At 40.4% G+C, this 10,480-nt stretch overlaps 1 protein-coding gene across 5 annotated transcripts; it reads left to right on the forward strand.

Annotated features, from left to right (window-relative positions):
• Positions 1-5,011: 5,011 nt before the first annotated feature.
• On the forward strand, positions 5,012-9,952 carry LOC123517079 (divergent protein kinase domain 2A-like). Of its 5 annotated transcripts, none has more exons than XM_045276936.1 (6): positions 5,012-5,384; positions 6,799-7,384; positions 7,892-8,180; positions 8,676-8,788; positions 9,216-9,442; positions 9,812-9,952. In XM_045276936.1, exons 2-5 carry the CDS (start codon positions 6,806-6,808, stop codon positions 9,438-9,440), a joined length of 1,206 nt encoding a protein of 401 aa, XP_045132871.1. In that variant the 5' UTR covers positions 5,012-5,384; positions 6,799-6,805; the 3' UTR covers positions 9,441-9,442; positions 9,812-9,952. The 5 variants fall into 5 exon arrangements, with proteins under 5 accessions (XP_045132871.1, XP_045132873.1, XP_045132876.1 ...); XM_045276937.1 differs by lacking the exon at positions 5,012-5,384 and adding an exon at positions 6,206-6,403; XM_045276938.1 differs by lacking the exon at positions 6,799-7,384.
• Positions 9,953-10,480: the final 528 nt, after the last annotated feature.

The raw sequence follows: 10,480 nt of genomic DNA on the forward strand, positions 1-10,480 counted from the left end.
AGCAGCCAGCCAAACAGGGTACGCGAGAACGAGTGCCAGAAAGCGTGCAGGTAAGCCGTGGTGGAATGATGAGACTAGGAATGCCAGAAGAGAGAGAAAGAGACTAACTAGGGTACGAGAGTGAGGAGGTCGAAAGTGACTACCAGAATGCATGGACAGTGTATGTGAGTCAGCAGCGAGTGGCGAAACGAAAAATAATGAATGCTGAAGTTCGGTTTGAGAGAAATGTAATTCAGTACCTGAGAGAGAGAAAGGTGTGGAAGGTGGCCGAGAATGGTACAGGTTCCTGAGGGATGATGGCATGCCTTACAATGAGAATGTGGAGAGCCTGATGGTGAATGGGCCACTGGTGACAAACAAAGAAGATATGAGAAGGGTGATTAAAGAGTTTTGGGAAGAGATTGGAGGTGTACTATATTATAGAAAATAAAAGAAAATAATAGACATAAATTTCTGTCCTATTAAAGCGTGTTTTTGTTTTTGCGCTAAAGTTTACATTGTAATTTAGCGGAGTCACATCGGGAAAAAGTAGTGGTCGTAAAGTCTCACTGCGGGGCCACAAAATAAAGTCGCACTCGGCGTTGCACCAGATCCATAACAAAGTTAAAGTTGCATCTGAAAAGAGTAAAATCGCGCCCAGCTCTGATATTTACCAATTTTTTACCTTGTTTTTATTGCTCTAACAATTTCCCGGAAGTTGATAATATATTGCGTGGTATTCTGCAACTTTGATTCTATCTGACATGTAAGTATCAACCTCGGGAAAAGAGGTTAAGGTTATCTCCATATTATCCAAAACAGAAAGACAAACAAATAATGAAGGAAAAATAAGACCAAGAATTAACAAAAGAAGTAGGTAGGTAGGTACGTACCTGAGGTAGTAGATGTACGGCACATACCAAGGAGGTTTAATGACAAAAGGCGGCACGACGTCACAAAAGTGAATCCAGCGCGCTATTGGTCCGCTGCTGCCCCTACCCCCGTTTACACCCAAAACGTTGCCGACCGCCCATTGAAAATACATGGGAACGCCTGAGTTACGCGTCTAGAAAAAAAAAAAAAATATATATATATATATATATATATATATATATATATATATATATATATATATATATATATATATATATATATATATATATATATGATTTTATGTTACTGTGCTTTGGAAAAGCATCAATCAATAAAACTTTACTTCACCATTTGTTCCTTTTTTTTTTTTTTTTTTAATACCATGTGGGGTTTTCACGAGAATTTATGGGCTAAAGGGGATACTTTTTTGGGTACCTCCTATCTTAAAGCCCACCCGCTAGGAAACCGTTGCCCCTTGTCATGCATTAAACGAGGAAAGTAATCATTTTGCCATAATTTCTCCCGCAAACGTCCTACTGTATTTCTTTCAATATTGTAGCTATTTCGCATTGACACCGTTAATAACAGGTCTACATGACATATTTAGGAAACTAATGTGGTTTACATAAGTTAAGCCATCAGTTCTTTCGTAGTTTTCCTCTAGTAATGAAAAAGAAAGTGGTGATTTACCATTGCTTAACATTGCTTACCTACCGTAGCTGTCAAAGATCCCGAAACAAAGAGATCAGTTTATAAGTGTAACGAAAATGATTGATTGATTGATAACTTTATTGTTGTAGAAGTGTATACAACAAGGGAGGGAGTCGGGTCATGCCGACCACCTCCTAAACATGGGACAAAAAGGATTTAAGAGTGCGTCAGGAAGCGAAGGTGAAGCACGTCCAGCCACACGTCTGGCACCGTAGCGTCCTTACTCTCCCACACCTCCAACCTGGGACAGCGATACCTGCTGGTGCAACCAAGAGAGCCCCTCGGTCACAGCGGCGAGCTCGGCCTGCAGCCGGTCCAGTGTCCGAGCAGCCGTGGGTATCCACTCCTCCTCGTCCGTGTCCATGTCATCCAATACCAGGTCCGCCTCTACAGAGGGAGACCCAGACTGCGGAGGCGTGCGGTCCGGCACAGACACGGGCTGGGCCGGGGCCGGCGGGAGCGGTGGTTGTACTAGGGGCCGGTGGCTGGACTCGCTGGGGCCGAGAACTAACCGGCACACCCTGGGGCTAGCTATCAGGGACAGACTGGGCTGAAGGATGTACCGGGACAGACACTGGCTGGGGCTGCGGGCTGGCTGGCGCACTCTGGGGCTTGTTATCTGATGCAGGCTGGACAGTAGCAGACATTGGTTGGGGCCGGGGGCTGGCCGGCACACTCTGAGGCTTGTTATCTGGGGCAGGCTGGACAGTAGCAGACACTGGTTGGGGCCGGGGACTGACCGGCATACTCTGGGGCTGGTTCTTGCGGGCAGGTTGCTGCGCTGACTGGACAGGGGCGGGCACTGGCTGGGGCGGAGGGCTCGCTGCGTCCCGCTGTCGCTCCAAGGCAGTGACCCTCACACGCAAGTCCCTGACCTCGGCCTGGATTCCCAGCAGGAGCTGCACCACGTCCTGGAGGGTCGCAGGCACGCCAGCCTGCGATGCGGGGGCTGCATCCTCAGCCCCTACCACAGCAACATAGTAAGGGGCAGTCCTGGGTGGCACAGGGACAGGTGGCCGTGTGGCAGGGACGGGAGGGTGAGCTGCCCCAGACTGGGCTGGGGCAGCTGTGCCAGGCAGGGGCGGAAATGCTGATGGCTGGGCGGCTGGCAGAGGCAGAGCAGGGAAGTCGGACCAGGAAGGGGCGCCATTTGCCCAAGCATTGTGTTGCGGAGCTGGGGCGGGCCGGAAAACCACCCTGGAGGGGCCGACAGTGGTGCCGGGGTCTGTGGCTCCCTGACGGGCCTGGGCCGAGCAGGGCAGCGGCGCGAAGAGGCGTTGTGGTCACCCCACAGTTGCAACACAGCGGGACGACTCTGGTGCCAGCACGTATCTTCTCCAGGCAGCGGGAGGAAGGATGACCCCCAGAACAGTACCTGCAGCGCGGCGCCGACTTGCACTTCCAGCTCTGATGCCCGAACCGACAGCAGTGGCCGCACAGGTCAGGCTCAGGGTGTACAGGCCCACGTGGAAGCGGCCCAGGCCGTGGAGGTGCACCGAGCTGGGCACGGCCCCTTCAACGAGGCCCAGGAGCTGAGGGCGGGTTCACCTGCGACGACGCGCCTCTTGAGCCAAAGGAAAGCCTCTGGCGTGGAGAGAAGGTTAACATTGATGGTAGACACGCCATGAACGATGACCATCTGCTGCCGGGCGTCAGGGTCCGCTGGGGTCATGGTGAGGCCGAGGAAGCCCTCCTTCACCAACATGTCGTATGCCGCCGACCGAGGGTTGACTGTCAGGTACGGCCTGCGCCTACCTTCCTTCATGAGTGGTTCCAAGGACGGGTGCTGTTTGAGCAGCGCCATGAACCACTCGTAGAGTTGGGCCAGAATCTTGCCGTGCCCCTCGGGAAAGCTCACACGGCGACGGGAAGCGCCCGGCTGAGGCGAGGAAGCACGAGAGGCGGCGTCAGTATCCATGGCGTCCTGCAGGCCTGGAGACAAGGGTGGCGAGTCCATAGGGGTGGAGACAGCAGCGGGGGTGCAGGGGTAGACCCTTTGTCTGGTCAGGTCAGGGGAGGCCATGCGGTCAGTGGCGGCTTCTACGCTCCACCAACAAGAAGTTGTATTTTCTTCACATGAATAATGGTCTCCCTTGGCTGGCCTGCCGCAAGACAGATGTCCTGGCTATCCACAGGGGAGGCCATGAAGGTGTACTCCTCAGAGAGGGCCTCAGCACTTCTCTTCTTTGTAGGGGCTTTGTTGTATTGTTACAGAATACAACGAGACCTGGACAGGCTGATAGCATGGGCAGACAGGTGGCAGATGGAGTTTAATTCTGATAAGTGTCAGGTTATGCATTTAGGTAAAGACAACACAAACTTTAACTATGAGATGGAGGGATGTTGGCTAGAGGCAGTAGAGGAAGGAAAGGATTTAGGAGTAGTGATAGACAGGACTATGAAATTTTCAAAGCAATGTTTAGAAGCAAGAAATAGGGCAAATAGGATCCTGGGTTTTATAAATAGAAATGTTAGTTATAAAAGTAAGGAAGTGGTGCGTAGCTTATATAATTCCTATGTTAGGCCCCATTTAGAGTATTGCATACAGGCCTGGTCACCCCACTATAGGCAGGATATCAACATGTTAGAAGCAGTTCAGAGAAGAGCAACTAGGATGATACCAGCATTAAAGCGCCTGGAGTATAGAGATAGATTAAAGGAATTAAACATGTTTTCATTTGAGAGGAGATGTATAAGAGGGGATATGATAGAGTTATTTAAAATGTTCTCAGATACAAACTACATAGATGTGAGATCTTTCTTTACCTTAGAGGAGGAAATAGGACTAGAAATCATGGCAGGAAGATTAGAAAGCAAGGCTGCAGGTTAGATATAAGAAAATATTTCTTTAGTCATAGAGTGGTAGACTTCTGGAATGCATTGCCAGAGACGGTTGTAAATAGCACTAGTTTGACAATGTTTAAAACAGATTAGATAAGCACTTAAATTTATTAGATTTATAATTATGTATAGCACTGCATGATAGTTTTTATAAGAAATTTACTATAGTTAAATAAGACATGATCCCCATGTATGGGGACCACAAATTGTAGAGGATTTCGCTGCAGGACTTAGCCCTGTTAATGGGCCAAATATTTAGAATTAGTATATAATGTATTGTGTACTTGTAAGTGTATCTTTAAGTACTGATGACGAGGTCGCTGTGCGACGGATACAGGATAACCTAGATGGGCCCTGGTGGCCCTTTGTTATCCTATTATTTATGTTATGTTATATGTTATGTTATGTTATGTTCATACAGAACAGAGCGAGGAAAATAGACACCCGCCAACCACGGGCTGTGGGTGCTAACTGTGTAACGGAAATAAGAAAGAAAATATAAGAAAAAAAATACATAAAGTACAGAAATTTGAAAAAAAAAAAAAAAAAAAAAACGAGGCAAGAGAAGTGCTTAGAAAACAACACAACAGTGAGAGCCGTTAAAAAGACTTAATCCACGCCCACTGATTGTTGACAACTTGAGAAAACCACATAATATTGGTCGTCGTTGCCCAAACCACCATTAACAACAGCAGAAAATATAAGAATAGCAGTGGAGAGTGAAATAAATGGCTCGGAATAATGTTAATTAACAACAGAAACATATTCACTAAGAAGAAGGAAAAGGCAGAGAAATGATCTGACTTAAAACATTCGACCATTGCAAGTTGTCTCGTAGGAGGAACTTTTTGGAGAGATGTGTGCTTACCATCCATCCGTATGGCGTAAATATCTTAAATCTCATAGAGGAAAAAATCGAGACGAAGTAATTACACGTGATAGAAAACAGTGTTCATAGGCAAATATTAAGGCACAAACATGTACGTATACTGAGAGGTGAAATGAATGAATTTTTTTTATTTTTATTTTTTTGGTAAATCTATAGAACAGCAACTCCTTACATATTCTTTTCTATTACCCCCCTTCCCCCCAACAAGCTTGGGGGCACGTGGAGAATCGGGGGTTTTGGGGGGGAAGCCAAGAGTTGAGATATGGCGATCCAAAAAAAATCTAAGGATAAAAACGTAACCTAACCTAACCGGGGGGGCTGTGCACCCCGGACACCTCCCTACAATACTAACCTAACCCTAACATAAACCTAACCTAACCTAACCTAACCTAACCTAGCTGGGGAGGCTGGGCCCCCCCGGACCCCCTCCGGCAACACTAACCTAACCCTAACTTAAACCGTAACCTAACCTAGCTGGGGGGGCTGCGTCCCCTGGACCCTCCCCCCTGCAATACTAACCTAACCCTAACATAAACCTAACCTGCCATATCCTTGCTTTGGGGCAGCTTTCCTTCCCCCACACCGGTTCTCTTACAGCTTCACACAATATGCTCTACCTCTACCAATACCCCTCCTCACAATACCTTAACGAAAGGATGAAGGTCCTGGCTGGTCCTCTTCTCGATTGTACATTGATTTGCATCGCAGGAGCGATGATTTCCCAGTAATCAAATTCGCAACCTTTACAACTAATGTCACTGGTGGCCATGGCTCAACTGCACACACAGATCTCTGTGCACCTGTCTGCCCAGCTGTGCCCCGCCTACAAATAGATATAGCAAATTCCCATTGGCGCAGCTTGTGATGTTAAGAGGTGGTGGCACGTCATTGGACAAAAGAACTATAGACACAATAAGAATCCTATTCAGCAGTTACCCACAAACCCAGGGTGTGAACAACAGACAGTCACTTCCTGTTACCCACAAACCCCAGATATATACAATAGACAATAGCAATGTTTACTATTTGGACTTAGACTCCGAGTGACGTCTCTAATTTCAGTGAGACAATGTGACATAACCGTGTGTGACCCCCAAACAAGACCACAAGGTACATGTTCTCCATTAACTACTCATCATTTTGTGTTATTATTGCACGGATTAGAGAGGAGGTCCTGTTTTAAAGATTTACATTTTTTTTTATATTACTGTATTTATAATAGTGAAGTGAAAAATAGAACTTTCAGGATGGGAGAATTATACTCAATCAATTATTACGAACTTTGTTAAATTATTTGCTACTATAGTATAGAAATTCTCCATGTGTTTATACAGTTGGCAAACATGTTTCCTTGATTCTGCACATTGTGGTGATATACTGTAGCCAGGTTTTGTTGTTTCCTTTCATTACTTTAAGTGCTCTGCATTAATTTGGTGCCCTGATGCTTTCTATTGAGTTCATCTTATTAGAATGTAAGCCTAATACTCCATCATCTTCATTCACAGATAAAATATGAGAAACAAAAGAAGAATCCTCTTTGTGTGTGTGGCACCTCTAATACTTACACTGTATATATTGTATGGATGGAACCAACAATTAGATGGAGAATTTGTGGAGTTACCAAGCTGTCCAGCCTGTTATGGTCAAAATCTTTGTTCAGAAATTGTGCAACATCATAATTCAGTTGTTCCAAGAATAGAGTTAAGTGGTATCTCTAGATTAAAAGTATCAAAATTTGTGAATTTAAAAAATGTATATTATGTATCAAGTGAGAAAGGTGTAGCTGTCTTGAAAAAATTAGCTCATAATTCAGAGTTGTGCGAATTTGACCGAAAGATTTGTGACATCAACAAAAGAATTCATTGTAATGTTTCGGAAACTCTTGATTATTTGGTGAAGAAAAGTAATAATGATATTAAACAAATTGTTGGCCAGCATCCCTCAGTATTTACAAGTGATGGCATTGTGTGCAATCACAGCAGAGTACTTCAGTATCTGTACAGAAAATATACTGAGATGGATACTGGACCTGATAAACAACATCATTTTCTTACAATGTTGGCAATCAACTTTGAACCTCTTTTAATTCATGTAAGTATTTTAGAGAGAGAGAGAGAGAGAGAGAGAGAGAGAGAGAGAGAGAGAGAGAATTGTACATATATACTGTATGTAACTTTTGTCTTATAAAATTTATCTTTGAACATTTAATATATATGTGATATTTTGTAACAAATGTTTTCTCCTCATCAGCAAAGCTATTTTACTCATTATGTAGCTAAACAGAATGTTGTAAGTTATGTATATAAGTTAAGATCTACTAGCAATAGTTGTGTGGAAGTGTAGACATCTTGACATCCTATAGGTGGATATAATGATACACTGATGTTTCTGGAGTGTGCTGAAAATCTCTGAGATATTGTGCATTTTCATGAGAAAAATGCTGTACTGTACTTTCCTTAGATATACCTGGTCAGGATATTTATTTCAATTAATTATAAAGATTATCTGCATATATATATATATATATATATATATATATATATATATATATATATATATATATATATATATATATATATATAATTTCTTTTATTTCAGGCATTTCATCACACTAATTGGTTTCCTGCCCTACAAGGAATGTGTGGCCGGGTGATAGTGGAGGATTACGTGGGACCAACACTGTCCCAGCTGAGCCACGTGTCCTGGCTGGAGCGTGCAGACTTTGCTCGCCAACTTTTAGAAATGGCTCAAGAATTTTCATCTTCTGAATTTCGGCTTTACCTAACAGATGTATCCTTAGATAACTTTGCAGTGGATAAAGAGGGCAAAGTTAAGGTAATAGATGCAGAAAATATTGTGCTTGTGGATCCATCTGTAAAGGGCCTTGGTAAGTTCCAGGTTGCAGATTAACTCAAGCATTCATATCTAAGTAGCTGTGTGTCTGTATCTGCTAATGCCTATTTCTAAGACTTACCAGCAAGCCATTAGTTTACCTTTTATGCATGTATCTTAAGATGTGTCAGGGATCATTATCTTCTACACCATTTCTTACATTAGTACATGGTTAAGGATTTGGCTGCAGTATATTGTTTGATGCCTAGCTTGAAGCAGTTAATCATATGTAGACATTTAGCAGAATAAATATATATTTCCATCCTCTGTTATACATTTTTTTTGTGTGTGTGCTGTTTCATATTGATATCAGTAGTATCATTGTATTAGTTAACTTTTAGATGTATGTATTGATATATAACAAATTTGAGATAAACTGAGACAACTAACACATTTCTCATGATGTAATTGAGTTATCATATCAGTTGATCAAGTTTAAGGATATACTAATGTTCACTGAAGTAATTAACAATTCCTCTTTATATTACAGAAACAACTGAACACATAAACAAGGGCGTTGGATGCATGGACTGTTTTAGTTTCTCTTATGAAGATCTCTGTGGTCACACATCTACTGATCATAACTTCTTTGCGATATGTAAGGTGAGAATTAGCCTGATGTGAGCCTGCAGCCTTTCTGCTCTTTTAATTTCTGGTTTCATCACATCTTTCCTTGTTCATGCACCTTTTCTCCTCTCATAGCCTCCTATACATTGGTCTCTGTTACCTCATCTTCATTCTTATTTTTATTGCATATAAAAATGTTCCATCTGTCTTTTTTTTTTTTTTAAAGGAGATGAGTTGCATAACTGGAGGAAGTGCTTTTCAATTTGGGAGAGAAATACCAGTGTGAATATATATATATTAGAATTGTAGCATGGGTAAAGTAGTGAAATAATAGATTGTGTAGTATTTCTATGGTGAAAGCATTTTTCCTATTTATATGATTAGAAAAATCTTCAGTGTTTTTTTTTATATATGAGATATGTACTAGTATATGTAAAAAAAATAACAGTTCATTTTCTTTCAGGGAATGCTGTCATCTACTGCATATTCCCAAGATCTTCCTGTAGGACTATTACACTCACCACCCTCCTGGGTGATAGATGTATATCCATCCCTAAAGACTGATGTAGAAGATTGTGCAGGACACATTAGCCGCAACATTCACCACCTGCCAAGAAGGAGAGAGGCAGCTCTTCACCTTCATTCACAATTAGTGAATATTTTGAGAGAACCTTTGCTGATGCATTAAAGGTATGCTGCTGTATGGTTGGCTCAAAATTGGAGTTGATTATCATCTAGTGGTAAGCATGATATATATATATATATATATATATATATATATATATATATATATATATATATATATATATATATATATATATATATATATATATATATATATATATATATATATATATCATGCTTACCACTAGATGATAATCAACTCAATTTTATATATATATATATATATATATATATATATATATATATATATATATATATATATATATATATATATATATATATATATATATATATATATATATATATATATATAAGGAACATTGCAAGTCTGCTATTGACTAATTCTGTGCCTTCTGTGTTCTTTTTATATCCCAGTAACACAAGAGACCAGTCAGTGCCTGTGGAAACAAATCTTCCTCTCGCCCACAATACATCATATAGTTATTAGCTACACTATAAATGTTTATATACATTCATTGTATTTCTGTATTTTTCAAAATAAAGAATTCTTAATAAGTTATCTGTATCATATTCACAGCACCAGCTGGTTCTTGGATCAAGTACATACATAATGACATTGTTGGTGCAAACACTTGTGCTACCATGCCTCACCAACAGGCAACATGCTGTGACTGCTGCACTGGCAGCCTGATAATATCGTGAATAATGCATCCTTTTAAGAGGTTATAGTTTATATATATATATATATATATATATATATATATATATATATATATATATATATATATATATATATATATATATATATATATATATATATATATATATATATATATATATATATATATATATATATATATATATATATATATATATATATATATATATATATATATATATATATATATATATATATATATATATATATATATATATATATATATATATATATATATATATATATATATATATATATATATATATATATATATATATATATATATATATATATATATATATATATATATATATATATATATATATATATATATATATATATATATATATATATATATATATATA

The sequence above is a fragment of the Portunus trituberculatus genome, chromosome 41 (genome assembly GCF_017591435.1).
Source record: "Portunus trituberculatus isolate SZX2019 chromosome 41, ASM1759143v1, whole genome shotgun sequence".
Taxonomy (NCBI): Eukaryota; Metazoa; Arthropoda; class Malacostraca; order Decapoda; family Portunidae; genus Portunus; species Portunus trituberculatus.